The 17,075-nt window shown below is 43.2% G+C and overlaps 1 protein-coding gene across 1 annotated transcript; it reads right to left on the bottom strand.

Annotated features, from left to right (window-relative positions):
* Positions 1-2,021: 2,021 nt before the first annotated feature.
* Positions 2,022-15,254, bottom strand: slitrk6 (SLIT and NTRK-like family, member 6). The gene is made up of 2 exons (XM_079296778.1): positions 14,746-15,254; positions 2,022-4,656 (listed from the first exon to the last, which is right to left on the bottom strand). Exon 2 carries the CDS (start codon positions 4,639-4,641, stop codon positions 2,110-2,112), a length of 2,532 nt encoding a protein of 843 aa, XP_079152904.1. The 5' UTR covers positions 4,642-4,656; positions 14,746-15,254; the 3' UTR covers positions 2,022-2,109.
* Positions 15,255-17,075: the final 1,821 nt, after the last annotated feature.

Here is a 17,075-nt window from a genome sequence, read left to right as displayed (position 1 = left end):
TGTGTGCGCGTATCCCTCCATGAGTTTGCATGACTTAAATGATGCGTGTCTGCATTCAAATGGATCAACATATACATTTATTCGTGCTGACGGTGTATCTGTATTTGTATGCGAGTGCTGCACGCGTGAGTGTTCTGCACTGCAAGGTTATGCGTGTATTCCTGCAAAAGGAGCCTCGGATGCATCAATTATGACAGAGAATGGAGGAATTAGAGAGGGTCCACTGTTTCCCCCGGAGAGGAGGAGGAGGGGCAGGCAGAAAAGCAAGATTGGGGAAATGCCCAGCGGCTTTGTTGTGTGATTAAGGACCAGGTTTGAGCCATCGTGGGGGGTTAAATTATTCACACAGCGGAGGAAACAACCAAGCAAATGGTGTTTATACAAGTACATGCATGCACATATACATTCGCACTGTGGAGGACTCAATTAGTCGACATATTGTGAACTGCAGAGAGTTCCACATCATTGTACAGTATCTGTACGATTATGGATGTTGTCTGAATGCGGTACACATTGTACTTACCATGAACTCCAGTTTATGTAATATTGCAACTCTTTATTTCCGGTTTAGCAGTTACAGCTTCTGTTTATATTCTGTACAGCACTGAAGGCACACATAAAACAAAGATATAATGGAACATTAGTATGTACAAAATATACAGAATAAATAGAATAATTCAATGTAGTTGAGTAGAAAAGCTACAGAGTGTGTGCTTACATGAACCGTCTCAAAGTAGAATGTTTCCAGGAGTGTTAATGGAGTGTATAGTGTCATGTCTGACAATGTCGACATTGCAAATGTCAGTTGCCAGCAGTCCATTGCTTTGAAACAGAGAAACAGTTGGCTGGAGTCAGTCGGCAGGTTGTCTGCACGGGGGAACTGGAGCTTTTGGGTGATGTTGCTCGTCAGAAACCGTTCATGTGCAAACAGGTGAATGTTCCCCGCCTCGATTCAGTCCCAAACAGTTCCAAATCAGCCAGTCAGCATGAGGACGGAGGGGCGTCTCTAAATGCTGTTTTGAGCATCAAATAGTGTCGTGAAACGCTGTCTCGCATACGCTCGTGCACACAGACACACGCGGAAAGATCATACACGTTTTGTGGCTAATTTTTTTTTCTAGCAGAAAACAGACAAACAAAAATAAAAATAGCAGGACTCTGTTGATTGTCATGCACCATCCCATGGCATTTGATGAGTGCAATGCATTTCTCTTTTTACATGGTTACAGTTGAGTATAATATACAGTACTTTAAGTGCTGTATTTACTGATACAGAAAATAAAACATCCTTCTCTGGATGTCGCCAGTTTGTGTATAAAAATAAATAAAGGACCTATGACTGCAACTGTGCAGTGTGTTGGATTGAGCAGAAAAGCAGTGGAACCACACTCCTATCACTGTTTTCCAATGTACAGTTGGCATTTTGCTGACTTTACGGCACAATGAGCATTCCAGCTGGCTGATGTTGACAGAGGGCGTAATCAGGTCATATCTAGAGTCAGGATAGTCTGATTAAACAGCAATTCTGGGTCAAGCAGCGATTTGGAATTCACTCACTTCTTTCCAAACATCTGCTTTATCCTATCAAAATGTCAAACTGGAGGGTGTGTGTGTGTGTGTGTGTGAGCTTTGCGGATCAATTCATTTGGTGGCAATACGCCATAGAAATTTTATTCAATCATCAAAAGCTGATTGAGTTTTCAAAGAGGGTTTTAACCCAGGCCCAGTCAACACACAACGATAGCTTCTTTAAGTTACATTTGGCCTAAATGACTACACCTTTCACCAGCTACATAACATGGCTGTCAACAGATAAACGGTAACACAAACTAAACCAGTTACATTCTGTGCTACGATTAAACTTAAAGTGATGTGCCCATGATATATATATATATATATATATATATATATATATATATATATATATATATATATATATATATATATATATATATATATATATATATATATATATATATATATATATATATATATATATATATATATATATATATCTCACACTGTGGAAAGTACAGAAGGGCAAACAGGACAAGGCACTTGGTTGAAAACATAATATATATAGTTTTTTTTTTTTTTTACTGCTTAAGTTCAGTTAAATGCAGTTTGATGCTCCAGAACCTCCAAATAGTCTGGCTCAGTGTGCAAGTTAGCCTTGAGTTCAAAGTATTCGTTCTTAGTTTGCTCAAGCATGACCTTGCGTGGTCGCGAGTACATAATTGTCTCCATCAGCTTTAACTCCTCCTGGTGTCCCGGGACCTGCATGTCGACAGCAGACTGAAGCTGGGGCATGTTTTTCCTAAGGTACTCCGTGATTCCAAGCTGCTGCAGCTCCTTCTCCCTCTCCAGAATGTTCCTGTACAAGGAGTTGGGATTTCCCAGAGTGACGAACTCCGCGGGGCACTCTCCGGTCATCGGTTGGAACTTTGAGCTGGGGTTTCCCGTAAGTGGAGACGTGTTCTCCTTCTCCATGATGCTCCGGCAGACGTGATGCTTGCCGCTGGGTTCGTCGAGGCCATAATCCAAATCTGCGTCGTGTTCCTTGTGCTGGGAGCAGTAGGTGGGGTTGCGACAGATCTGGACGATGGGACTCTGCGATCTCTCTTCGTACAGACTGGCAGACCCCGTTCTTTGTGTCAGAGTGTGGTGTGTTGTCTTCTGCCCGTACATGCTGTAATGTAGGTGAATGGGGCTGCTGCTGGTGTTTTCCCTGGGCTGCTCCTCTGCTGCTTTTTTCTTTGCCTTCCTCCGCCGCCGGTGCACCACAAACACCACCAATCCGGCCGTGCATAATATAATCATGAGGATGAACATTATAAGGCTTAAGATGAGCACAGAGAGCGGGACAGTGTCCGTGAGTGAGCTGAACAAACCCTTGTCAGCGCTGTCGGGCCCCAGGGTGTCCGTCACGCTCTCCTCCCCATCTGGGGACATAGGGTAGTAAGTCCCCAACCCAGGACATAACATCTCGTGACGAAGGCTCCTTAGCTCGGCCTGCATCACTTTCTTCGGGGTGTGACACAAAATGGAGCCCACCACTGTGTCCTTTCTGAGTTTCTCCACCCATTGTTTGAGGCTGAGCAAGTCACAGCTGCAGTCCCAGGGGTTGTCCTCTAAATAAATCTGCTCTAGCGAGTCGAGTTGATCAAGCACATTGCTCACTGGCAGGTGCATAAGTAGATTTTTTCTCAGGTTTAATTTCGTGAGGGGCACATTGCGAAATATCTGCGCTGGAAGAGAGCTGAGCAGGTTGTTATTTAATGACAACAGCTTCAGGTTGGGAAGGGGATTAAATGTGCCTGGAGCAATCTCTTTGATAAGGTTGTATTCCAGATATAGGTATTCAAGGTTGTGGAGCCCCACAAACATCGTGGAGAACAGTTTTTCAATTTGGTTGCCATTCAAATACAGTTTTTTCAAACTGCTCAAGCTGAGGAATGTTTCATTATCAATGTAATCAATTCTGTTGTTCGCCAAGTTCAGCAATTCTAAACTGTCGTATGTGACAAAATCATACTTGGAGAGTTTCTGAATCATATTTCCTGTCATGACTAGTTTAGTGGGTCTTTGATTAAGTATGCCGATATCTGACACCTTTTGAATTCCTCGGTCCTGACAATGCATCAAAAACCCAGCCACAGGGTGATTGTGACAAGAACAGTGCTCCACACAGGGGCTGCCGGGAATGTGAGACGGCGTCGGCACCATGGCGTCATCTTTGGCGTCGATCAACTTGGGGCTCCCTTTGGATGAGGGGGTGACGACCATGTCCAGCGACTTTGACGGCTCCTCCAGGTTTATATCTGCGTGGGACGGGCAGAGAACGTCCCGCTTGACTTTAGCCAGAATGGTCCCCTTAAGGTGATGTGGTGTGCTGCAGACCACATCCCCGATCGCCGACTGGGACCTCATGTTCTCCATCCAGATTTTTAAATGTAAAATATCACAGTCACAGACCCACTCGTTGTCCTCCAGGAGAAGTTCCATAATACGTCCGATGTGCTCCAAAAAGCCGACATAAGGCAGTGTCTGGAGCTTGTTGCCACGTAGGTCCAAGTGGGTGAGGGGCACGAACCGGAAAATGTTGTTGGGTAAAAACTCAACAGAATTATCATTGAGGATGAGGACCTTGAGGCGGAGCAGTTTGTTGAAGGCCCCAGGCTCGATGACCTGAATGAAATTCGTGTCAGCTTGGAGAAACTCCAAATTCACCAGACCTTGAAAGGTGTCCTCTTTCAGAGTGACGAGGAAATTGCTATTTATGTGGAGTTTCTTCAGTGAACCGAGAGTGCTAAAGACCCCAGGTTCCAGCTCTTGAATGCTATTACCCCCGATGTGCAGTGAAAGGGCATTCTTAAGCCCTTCCATTTCCTCGGCACGGACCTCAACCAAGTCATTTTTGTAAAGGTCCAGGTGGAAGGGCACACCTGCCGGGACTTTGATTTGGGAGATTTTGCTGATGTTTCTCTGCTCACAGTTAAGATGAAGGATGCCATCTTTCCCCTCGCAGGAGCACAAGGAGTCACAAGACTCACTTATAGAGGATAATGCCTGTGAGGGATGGATATCTTGGGCTCGGGCTGCGGTGAGAAACAAGCCGATGAAAATGATGCAGGGCAGCATTTCGGCCTGAGATATCTGTGAAGAAAGGATAGAAGAAGAAGGGTTGGGGGAGGAAACAAAAAAGAACATTAAGTATGTTGTAAATGTTCTAAATGACAGAGGCCCAGTGATCCAACTGGCATACAAGTTTAATGTGTTACATTACATGAACTTTGGTTGTTGTATAAGTATAACAGCGTGAAATTAAATGTATGGGTACATCATATGCATGAGGGGAAGTCACACTTGACTAGGATGAAATAGTTTGCTGTTGCATTGTCTTCATATAGTACAGGAAAACCCGGTGTCTACATGCCCACTATTCAACAGTCCTTTCACTCTGTAGAAATAAGCCTCAGGTTTATCCGAATATCTTCATAAAGTTAACCCTATGTGGCCATTACATGACTGAGCAATTTCTGAGATATGGGAGTGATCCAAGTGTAGCAACTAAATCCTGATAAAAAGAATAAGAGTCCAAAGTATCTACCCGGACACTGCATTACCAATGATGAAACACATTTCACAGGGGGAGCAATGACAGTAAGACAGCATCTCTTTCCAGTGACTCACACTGGGATAATGGTACATTTAATAAAATGACTCTCATTTGACTGATTTTCCTGCCCTTTATACTCCGACTCGTCTGAACAAAGACTTACTCAGTGTGAGTCATACGAAGGCAGAAATCAGCTCTGTCCCTTCAGAGTCCATGTCAAAGCAACATTTACAAAATAAATTTTAAAGAAAGAACAAATGAATCGTCGTGTCTTCATTGTTCGGCCAATTTACTCTCACCCGACTGGACTGAAAGGATCTAATTAAGCCCTATATTCATCAATCTGTTTTCTTGTAAGGTGTTTTTCTACAGTATAGAATTGTTCCCATGCAGTGAAAATCACCTGGAGGAGCACAAAGGCAATGGAAAGAGTTCAACCAAGCTCTCATGAGGAGAATTCAAACTTCATTGTAAGCAGGATCCACGCTGAATGACAGGCAAAACGCTGAAATGTCATTTTAATGATGAGAGGCCTCGGTGCCACATCTAAAACCATGACATTCATTTGACAAATATCACAATGGATCAAAGGCTAGACCACTATCAGGGGACTGGTGGAGAAGTAAAGACATCTTCCCATGATCCAGGATAACGAGATATGCACCATTCGCTACCAGAATTCTTCAAAGAGATAAAACATGGAAAGCATTCATTCATTCTAACAAGACTAGGCACGCCTAGTTCAGCCGATACATCCTGTGGAGACCTGTGTTTGTCAGATACCGAAACATTTGACTGACTCATGATAACGGGCACTCCACTCTCTTTTGACATGAGTTCCAAAACAAATACTTCCCCTCATGGAAAGTCAATGAGACGTGGGGCACATCTCAGGGGTAGTGTTGATTGGAGTTCATCTGTCCATTGTACCTCACTAGATATCAATTCAAATACTTGCAACAGCCCGACTACGAATGTTAAAAGATGAATTCGATTACTGTCTTTAGTTCAGATAAATGTCTTTCCAACCCCACACACATAGCGGACGGTTGCCCCTGGACGGAGCTCTCAGCTCCAAAGACCAAAGCTGAATCGGTAGGAGTCTCTTAAACAGGAACTTCACTCTTGTTTCCTCTTTCTATTTGACATTTTGCTTTTGCCCATTTCAAAAGTGCCTCGATACATTTCTTTGTGCCGTTGGGTGAAGACAAAATGATTGATGAAAAACCAAGACAACCCTATCTCCAACATCTTTGATGTATTCAGGCATATATACCGCAAGGTCACTCGAAGCTTTTCAGCCAGATCCAGACTCTCACTCCACAAACCGAGGGAAATATTACAGAGAATATAAAATATGAAAAATATTAAAGCATAACCACCTCATGCATTATTAGTCCCCGTGACTTATTTTTACAGGGAATCACCATAACATCAGACAGAATGCACAAGAATAATAATTAGTTGCCTTGTGTCACCTCCAGGGACATCCAGTGCTCTGATGTGGATGTGTGATAGGACGACCCATTGCAAAATCCTTCAAAATGACAAGTAACTCATTACAAGTCATTGGAAAATGCTTGTCATCTTTATAGGGCTGTGAATATGGAAAAAAATCTTTCAACACGATATCGGTCACTTCATATCTCGAACACAATATAGCTTGTTTTCTCGTAATACAATAAATAAATAGTCCATAGGAGATAACAGCATGGTTTTTGTTTCTCTGGCTTGAATTCTTGACAAATGAAAACAGTATTTTATCTTTTAATTCAGAACTTAAGTGTAAAATAATTTGTTTGTATTAATGCATTTCGACATCATTTTGTATCACTATATCTCGTTTTATGAACATTTGTTGCAGGCGTTGAAATTTCCCACATTTATGAAAAATGTTATACATTCCATTTAGAAAATGACGATCTTAAATCAATGGGAGACATGAAGTGGACGTAAAATACTAATGAAACACACAAATTGAATTTGTCAAACCTGTTAAATATGTATTGTTTAGAGACAGTGATAACATTCCAAAAATGGCCCCAAAACCTGACACCCAAGACTATCTTTGGTCATTTCCTTTTCATTACTCATCCGTATTTGCTTGTTCAGAAGTCTGGCGGTGGTCATGGTGCAAGGCACTCACCTCTGTGACCCTGATGGCTCGTAAGACAATGAGAAATGAAACAGACTATGAAGAGATGGTATCGCATACTGCATGAGAACACTGCAGAGGGCAGATATGAAGAAGGCATTATCCTCGTGCACTCTTTCTTCTGTATTTCAAACAGACTTCTCCAGGTAATCAATGTTGCATGGAACCCAGCACGAGAGATGAAACTGTCTTTCGGTGCCTTCAGATGCGCTCTCTTTTCGTAATTCCAATGTGCATCTCTTGCTGTTCAGACAATTCAATTAGAGATCTACTGAAGCCCTATGAAATCTCACATCGTGCGTGTGTGTGAAGCCAACTCATCGTCCAACATCAAATGAAAAATAAAAAAAAATAAAAAAAAACAAGAGTACAGCGCTTTGGGAGGAAAAGACAGCAGAGGGAAACGTGGAGATGGGAAAATGGATCACACATTGAGGCTTTCTACAGGCGCTGAAACACACAGTACGGGTTGCCACTTAGAGAGCCATAAATAGGATGTTTACGCTTTATTTGGGCCTGCTACATGTTGTATTGTTCCAATGCAATAACGTATTCCATAATATCATGGAAGTCCTTTGCCTCCATATTAGAAATGTTCTGATGCCATTTTTTCCTTCCAGATACCTGAACTTGCTTATCGGTCGACACCAGTGCATTCAAATCAATAAATGAATAAATCGGTGATGATTCCCTCCCTAAAAGATGATTCCCTCCCTAAAACTTAATTTTATGTTCAGATTACATTTGAACACATCATGATAACATTATAATTGACTTTCTCCCAATACTCATTTTGCTGCATGGAGCTCGAACGCATCATAACGTCACTCAATGCAATACTGTGCAGCGTAAATGAGCTGATTAAAGATATGACTTTATATATGATATGGCTTTTTAGACTGTATCAGAACAACTCTGCTCCACACGATTATCATGTCACAGTGACGAGGCCTCTTCAACACTCAGAGATAACTCATGAATACACATGTTCATATGCCCCACAGAAATCCATATCTTCTCACCATCATCAGTTTTAACTATATTCACTGATGATCACTGCAACTAATATACTCAATGTGAAGATGACAGAGATTAATTAACAGCCCACTGATTCAGCTGCAGAATATCACATGCAAACCCGCACATCACTCACTGATGTTCGAATTCAACTTTTTGACTTTATTGCTCCCTAAAGGGATTTCTCTTTAGTCTTTCACCCCCTTCGCAGGGAGGTAAGGTTTGGCTACAAAGGCAGAAGAGTGCTGCAGCTAGTCACGATCTAGTGTCTTGCTCGTCAACACGTCAGTAAAGGCAGCCAAAGACAGATCGAGCCATTCTCCCAAACTCCATCAAGACTGATAGAAGAGTCACTCCGTATTTGTGTTTTAAGACATATCGACTGGATATCTTGTGGGGTCTTTGGAATTTTCTTGGTTTTAAAAAGGCTTCCACTCACTTCTAAACATTTTATGACCTCGGTCCTCCTCATTGCTAGAGGCTACCTGCAGTCACGGTGATTTATGGTCCTTGACAACAGGGTGGTTGATGGAGTCCATTTTAATTCACCCAAGTCTGAGGTTCCCTGTCAGCCCCATATGAATAGTGTATATCATCCTGGGGCGTTATCTACATGTCTGAAATGTAAATGTAATCTGCGCTCCATCACATCGATCAAACACTACGATGGTTGACTCCAAGCAGGTGTGAATTGCTCTAAAGCTGAATATTATGATTCGGGTGATGAGTAGGGCGGCACAATTAATCAGAAGAGTAATTGCAATCATGATTTTGGCTTCCCCACAGCGGAATGACCACGACTGCATGAGATACTGACATTTAAAATGCGTTCCCCGCACACAGAACACTCTGCTGCATAGCAAATGGGGCGCTTCCTAAACAAACAGCCAGCCACTGGCCGGCAACTGAGATGTTTTGGCTTCACTTTTTGGGAGCTTTATGGCATTTGTTTCCCGAATTGATAAGTAGATACCTCAAAAAATCGAATAATATCGTGCAGTCCTAATTTGTACATTAGTAGGACAACATGGAAGTAAAAGCAATACAGATATTTGCCCCTTTACCACTTTGTCTCAATTAGCTACCGAGATTGTGTGCTCTTAGCATGGAGACCTGCTTCTGGTCCATACTTTGCAAAGTTATATAAGTTTATATAAAATAAATATATATATTGTGGTGCGCTGTACGACAATTTTAACCATAGGGAACTTTCACTGTGTGTTGATTCTGGCCCAAATTAAGCTGTAGTTTTTCCGAGTCCCTTTAGAAAACGACTAATTTAACTGCGTTAGGGTCTGACAGTCTGCACGCACGGTCCCGGTTCTGGTCCGACCCTGTGGCACGCATTAAGAATACCTATGTATAAAAACAGCCAATATTCTCGCTGACTTATGGAGGTGACATTATGTGGCATTCGTATGATGTTGAGACTGTTTGCGGCATTTTAATAAGATGCTGAGAACTATTGATAGGAGTATTCAGTTAGGATATCTGATATAATCATTCTCAGTCTTGTTGTGTTTATGTTCTCAGCAGTTTGAATTGCCCATTTAAAGTAAGTATACCCACTCTCGGTAAAAGGGCCGCAGGGCAAACGGTAATGACAGTCTTATGATTCGCTCCATAAATAGGTGGAGATGAACTCTTCAGCCTCATAGGAGCTACATATTATAGGTAGACTGACCTGCTTACAGAAGATAAACAATATACAAGGCGCCACCTAGGACATTCTGTCGTGTCTGTATAACAGGACGAAGATCCGATTAGAACTGCGCTTGATGTGTCATTTTGTGAGCAAACCTTCTCCCCCACATTTTGTTTTTGACCAGCCAAGAAACAAAAATGTCATGTATGTTCTATAAAAAACATAAGCGACAAACTGGACCAGTCACAATGATTTAATGTGAAAAGAAGTCAGATTTTTTTTAAATATTGTCTAACGGCTCGAAAGTCAGAAGCTGTGTTCACGATCACAGCTGCTCGTGGACGTAGTCATTAGCACCAGCTGAACGGTATCATGGCAATTAGTCAGGAGGCCGACTGTAACGTCGCACTTTAGAAAGAGCGCGCGCAGCACGTGTAATAGTATTTGCATTCATTTCCAGAACAGAAATGGGAGCGCTGGATGAAGCCAGGTTCACAATCCTTGTTTTGACGTATTCGAGTCAAGGTTTTTCAGGGCAGGGGAGTTTTGGGTATATCTTTTTGTCATTCCTCTGAAAATACTGTCAACAACCATAAAAAAAAAAAATATATATATATATATATATATATATACATGTATTTTCGACATGTTTTTATGAATAGAATGTTGTATGAATCAGGTTGCCTTGAGAGTATAGATAGGAATGAAACTGTAAGCGTTGGTGTATGTAAGCGCCACTGAATTGGAGATTTCTGGCTCCGAGTCAGAGAAGAAAAATCATTTTGAGAAAAAAGGCCTTTAACTGCAATACGTATATACGAGACACTGCAGGTGATGCTATCTTTAGGATAAATATACAGATGCCAATAGACAGAGAAGTAAAATAAACACCTAAATCTTTGTTCTGTACGTTTTCTTCCCACTCATGCATGTAAAACACAGGCAGGTTTGTGCCTGACTCACTAGACACTTCCATACTGGGGTCACTTTGAGATGCTTTACGATGCAGAGCCAGCAGAGCAAACCTGCACCCGGTTTGACACCCTGAGCACAGACGGAATGCACATGCAGTGGAGATAATACGACTCGTTGGAACTGCCAGTATCAGACAGAGCAGACGTCAGCAGTCCACAGAGAGACACAGAGAATCTGATGGGTAGAAATTTCACAGAGGACTGGAACATCGCTCCAATCAACAGCCCTCAACAGGATGAGCTGGTTAGAAGATGGAAGAATGGATTGATGTCAGGTCTGTGCAAGTCTGTATGCTAATCAGTGCATAATCCATATACAGTTCGCTGTAGTATCCATTTTCTTACAACAGGGTGTTCGCTTGTGTTTTGCCAAAAGACCAGAAGCGAGAGATAAAAATAAAAAAAGCCTGAATAATGCAAATTACCTTCAAAGAATTGGCTGTTCACAATCAAAAGCTGCACTGTGAAGCTTGAACTCTGATGTTAAAAAGACAAGTTGCAGGATAGACTGAGGGGATCTCAGTCCAAGTTTGGGATTTGGGTAATATGTTTACATAAATGTCTTGTCTAGCGGTGCTTTAAATAATTGATTGGAGTACACTTGAGGCAGCAACTTGAATGCATATTTTAGTTGGAGGGAACTTGTTTTTCTGCCCTGTTTTTTGGAGATCAGGTACAGTGGCTGAGTTAATTGAGTGTCTAATGACTTAAGAACTGCAGAGACTTCAGCTGACCTGCGTCGTCGTCCTGAACAAGACCTTTAAAGACCAATTAAGTAGGAACGCCACATTGGGCAGTTAGAGGAGCCGGACTGGATTTAAAAAAAAAACTCCTGTTTAAACCTGCCCGAAGAAGAAAGTCAAAGTCAAACGTCTTGACACCCATAATTCCCTGTTTGTATTTGGGATAGATTACTGCCTGCTGGGCACCTTTTGGAAAGAGCTCATAATCACAACAAAAACAAAAGATTAAAAGCATTTACAGACAACACGGCCCGTACTGTGCCGCACACGTTTTCAGTATGAAACATGCGCCTACGTCACGCCAAAAGGGCTGTTTACTGTCCCGAAATAATCTGCTGGCTGAGCGTTTCACGTGAACACTCACGGCAGGTTTTCTTTGAAGGCGTTCGGCAAAGATTGACGGACGTGCGACAGCTAGATGGGCGGACTCATCTTGTTTTCAGGGGGGGGGGGGACACAAAACCATGTTGCATTGTCATTCCGGAGATGTCACTTTGAAACATTGATCAGAAACACAGCTTTTGAATAAACCACCAACCTGAGTTTAAGTGCGGCTCCTACATTTGAAATAAGGCCCCTGACGTGATGAAGTCAGCACCAGCGCTCCGGGTGGAGGAATCTAGTGGAGCCCTGCAAGGACTTTAATAACAGATCCACAGGCCTGAAGCTCCCCACCTCCCATATATGTCAGAGAGCTTTATAGCAAGAAAGCGTTTTTCGTGAAAGTGGCGGTTTTCCTCCAGGTGTTTAGACTAACACACACACACACACACCTGCGATACAGCAGGGAGTGATGAAGCACAAACAAGGCAAGAACTGGTTTTAATAATACTGAATACCTTGAAAAACACTTCACAGGGAGTGCTTTTTCACAGCGAGTCCTCCCCGCTCATTTACAGCAATTTGCTCGATCCGTACTGCGACACACAGCAGACAATACCAACAACCTGGCTTAGCAGCACAGGAGGGACTTCTTTTTTTCCCTTTTGTCCTCATTCACTTGGAGGTCACCAACCAACGTCCACTCATACTTAAAGTCGGGCCGCTTTTGCGTTTCGGGGGGGATGCGAGATAGCGAGACTTGTTGCTTCCAGCTCGGGGTTGTTTCATTCCAGCCTGACATGGGACAGCAGATTAGAGGCCCCCCCTGCACTTTATTGCTTCCACGTGCACGTGCGCCTTGTTTGTGTACGCGCACGAGGCCCTGACCGTCCATCAACTTTCCCCGGAGCGCCCTGCAGTGTTCCCCGGCACCAATTACGGCCAGGACTTGTCCCTACTGTGTCGGAAGTGATGTGGCCTGCCCTACAGGGTCGGCACCACCGCTACACCCACATATCTGCAGAGAGCCCTGCCAGCGCCGGCGGCCCCTCCACCGCCATCCTGGAGAAATGATAATTATGACATCCGCCCACTCATGAGGCAAGAGATAGTTCAACTCCCCTGCCCTTTGTTCTAGCCCTTTTTTTTTTTTTGTTAGAGAGATTCAATATTCTGTGGGCTCGCGGTGCCTACTTTCTCCATCTCATAGAGGACGCAGGGACTCGCCATTACATCCGCAGGCTCCCTCTGTCTCAAGGTAGTGTGCTTTAATACACTTTCACAATGCCCTCCTCCCTGCTCTACCCCTGATGCTCTTAAAACGGCAGAGTACTCTCACCGGTCACCAATTTCCTTTGGCTGTTTCACATGTTGCAACGACGCTTCACTGTGAGCCATTTGTTCAATCGGGGTCCAATCAATAACCGTTGGTTATTGGTGTTGAGCCCAAATACTTACACGCAGACCTCTTAACATTTTATGAGAAAGCAGGAACATGAGCAATTAGCAGCACACTAAACACCCCTTTGTGAACCGTCCCTTTCGAGCGATTCGTGAAATTGGCCCTCAAACCACCCACCAATAATTAATCTCACACGATTCAGACACATGAGGCTTGAGCAGCCCATATATTTACAGCATGGGGCGCTTATAAATCAGCTATAACCAGTGATTCATCCAAGCAAATAATTGGGGCCCAAACTCAATTATGCAATTTTACAACGAACAGCTAATTAGACACTTCTTCTCCCCCTCATTAACTTGTATTCAAGTATGACTATAACCTCACTCTCACATTGGGGGGTGGGGGTGATTAAATTAGGCTTGTATGCGGTAAAGATGTATTTAATCCGTCCCGATCTACAATGTAACCATGTGTATGCTCACTGCTGTGCGACGCTGAATTCATTTCAAAGAGATGAACAGGCAAAATATGCTTCCGATACAACACATTAAATAAAAACTCCTCTCTGATTGGCTGAGGTTCGTTCGGGAGTCGTGATGCCGTCCTCATTAAACACACCTGCGACCACCGACCTGTAACCATGAATATTCATGCGCGGAGCAGTGGCGCTGTCGGGGCATTAGAATGTGCGCTCATCGACGCAAAAAGACAAATGGAGCCACTTGAAGTTGCGCTCGGTGTTAGAAAGCAGCGTGTGGGCACAGCACCGGTCTTGATTAACATACGCGTAGGATACAGTAGCTGCGGGTGGCAAGCGGCCAGGTGTGCTCGAGGTAATGGATCCCCCTCAGGAAAACTCCCTCTCTCGCTCCCTCCCTCCCTCTCTCTCTCCCTCCCTCTCTCTCTCCCCTGTCAAAGTCCAGGCACTTTTTTTTTTTTGACAGGACTTCTTGTAAAATCATGCTAGTGATGAATAACTAACGCTTTCTGTTGACATCTCAGTCCACATACAGTACTGTGCATTTCACAGGAATGTACTTCGGTTAAAAATAAAATGGAGGTGCACACTGCTGCATACTAGTTGGAACCTGCCCATGATGGACACCTGGATTCCTTGAGACTTAGGCTGTTTTATTATATATATATATATATATATATATATATATATATATATATATATATATATATATATATATATATATATATATATATATATATATATATATATATATATATTGTCCCCCTCCATAAAGCCCACCTGGTCATAAAAAAAATAGTCATTGAGCACATTACCGTTTTAGTGACATACACACACATATGCATATATATATATATATATTACAAGTGACTATGCTTCGTGGCTTACCGTCTAACACAGATGAAAACAGGGGAATGCTATTCCAAATGTCACCGTACTCAGTCCATCAGTATACGAGGGGGACCGACGCATCGGAGAGGGACTAACCCTCCACAACACTTTCTCTCCGGTCCTTAAAAAAAAATAAAAAATAAAAAACAGGCTGACACACGCAGAAACTTCACAGGATCAGTCAGTCCCCACTTGTCCTCTCGGGTCCACAGTCTTTTTCTCGAGTCTGACAAGCGCTGTCACACTCTGGTTATTCCCTTTGCGCGAGGAGCTCGCGGAGAGGTTTCTTCTCTCCGGTCCCGGGATGCCTGAGTGTTTTGCCGTCCTCCCACAGACTCCTCCGAATTAATTAGGATTAAGTTGCAGGTTCGGGCCACGGGGACAACATGCTGCTGTGATTATAAAACACTCTATTCTGTCTTATTTTACGGGCCACTCTGAATGATGAGGGGCGCGCACCGGTTCCAGCTCATGCGCCGCGCCGCGCGCTCTGTGTAGTTTGCCAATCTGCGATATATTGGAGTTGCTCCGCAATTTGCATGCTGTGGAGGTGGACGGCCGAGACTGGAAGCTGCATCAAGTCAGGCACCATAGATACAAGGAGTTATGGCGGTGCCTTTCACAATAAAAGCACAGAGCTAAAGCCACACGATCTCCATTACATTTAGTATTCTTTTTTTTATTTCTTTATTTTGGTCTTTCATACACAATCCCCCGAAAATATAAGGTAAACACTTTCCTATATAATGAAACAAATGTTTAAAAAATCCCAATGACTTTTCTGCATGTTTCCTCTCTTTCCATCCAACATATTGGAAGGAAAAGTCAATCAACTTCCGGGATTTCCCTGTCTATATGTGGTAATAGATGATGCAACTGGGACAGCTCTGTAGCAGTTAAACAGAGCTCCTCCTCTTGGTTCTTGCAATGCTCAGGAAAAAGAACATGTGCATTGATGGGCTTTAAATAGCCTGGCTGCAGCACCGTGAAACTAATGCTACAGATCCAGTCAGCCAATAAATAATCACTATTCATTTAGAAAACATGTAATACCATAGAATCAGTCTTTAAGAATGAGAAAAATGCAGTTTTTGTCAAAACAGTTCCAGCTTTGGTTTATCAAAACACCCGACAGCTACTGGTTCGTCTGCATCCAAACCCCGACTGGCAGTTGCTGGGGCTTACTGGTTGATCACTTTCAGATGGCCCGGGGATGTATCCCTCACGGTGCTTTGTTTACGTGTCTGCCGAGTAAAGCCGAGCGGGTTTGTCAAAGGATTAGTGCGAATGCACCACCCATCTGGAGCATCACGGAGTGGTGCTAGTCCTCACCAGTGACCCAACCCCAGATACATCTTCCAAAAAGGGAAGTGGTCGAAGGATGGAGGAAGTCAAAGTGAAAAATGGAAACCTTGAAAACACTTGTAATGGACCCCCGAGGAGTTATTGCAGAATTAAACAGTTAGTTGGTACACTATATCACTTCTATATTCATTTACACAACCTGATATCATCCAAAAGTATGTTTTTTTTCAGTTTGAAGCATTTAGGCAAAATCAATATTTGACCGCGTGTGCTGCTTTAATGGCAGTGCTAATGTTTTAAAAGCAAGCTGAAGTATTCGAAATGGTCTCAGCAATGTCACTCTCCCAATAACTCCCCCCCCGGTGTCTCGCTCTCTTTCAGAGTAAATACACTGAACCACTTCCTACAGTAGATTTGCAGTTAATGAAAGCCATTACGCACCTTTGTCAGTAAGTTCTTTATGTGCTGTTCCGAAGCAGTCCAGGTGCTTTATCACGCAGAGTATAGCCTAATAGCAAATAAAACACAGATTAGATTCATATCCGTTTTTTGTTTGCCTTTGTGGACCGGGGCTATGACCAAACTGGGTGTGGGTAGCTGTGGTGCATGCATCTGGTTTTTAGCATTGACTGAAAAAGTAGGGTGACACTCAGAGGAACCATCTGTTGGCAACTGCTCAAACACACCTGTCCTATTTTCATCATAATCACCATCTACCGATCAGCAAGAAAAGAAAAGAAATGACGCTCCGCTGCATCCACAAACTGCTCCCACGTCTCTCTCCCCCAGTGCTCCATCGGTGACGTGACCTCTGTGCTATACTGAAAAGGGACACTGCTATTCCCAGTCGTCTGATAAAGCAGCAGATATACGCATCTGAGCTGAAAGAGGGCCTGGAGATATGCAAGGGCAGGGCGGCATCAGCCAACTGCAATACCAAGACGTCATCCGACTATTCTCCTGTTGGACGTGGGCTGAAAATCTGTGCTTGAACAATAAAGATTTTTAGATTTTTTTGGACG

This window comes from Melanostigma gelatinosum (assembly GCF_949748355.1).
Source record: "Melanostigma gelatinosum genome assembly, chromosome: 24".
NCBI lineage: Eukaryota > Metazoa > Chordata > Actinopteri > Perciformes > Zoarcidae > Melanostigma > Melanostigma gelatinosum.
Note: the sequence above shows the minus strand (reverse complement) of the source record. Positions and strands in the feature narration are given on the sequence as shown.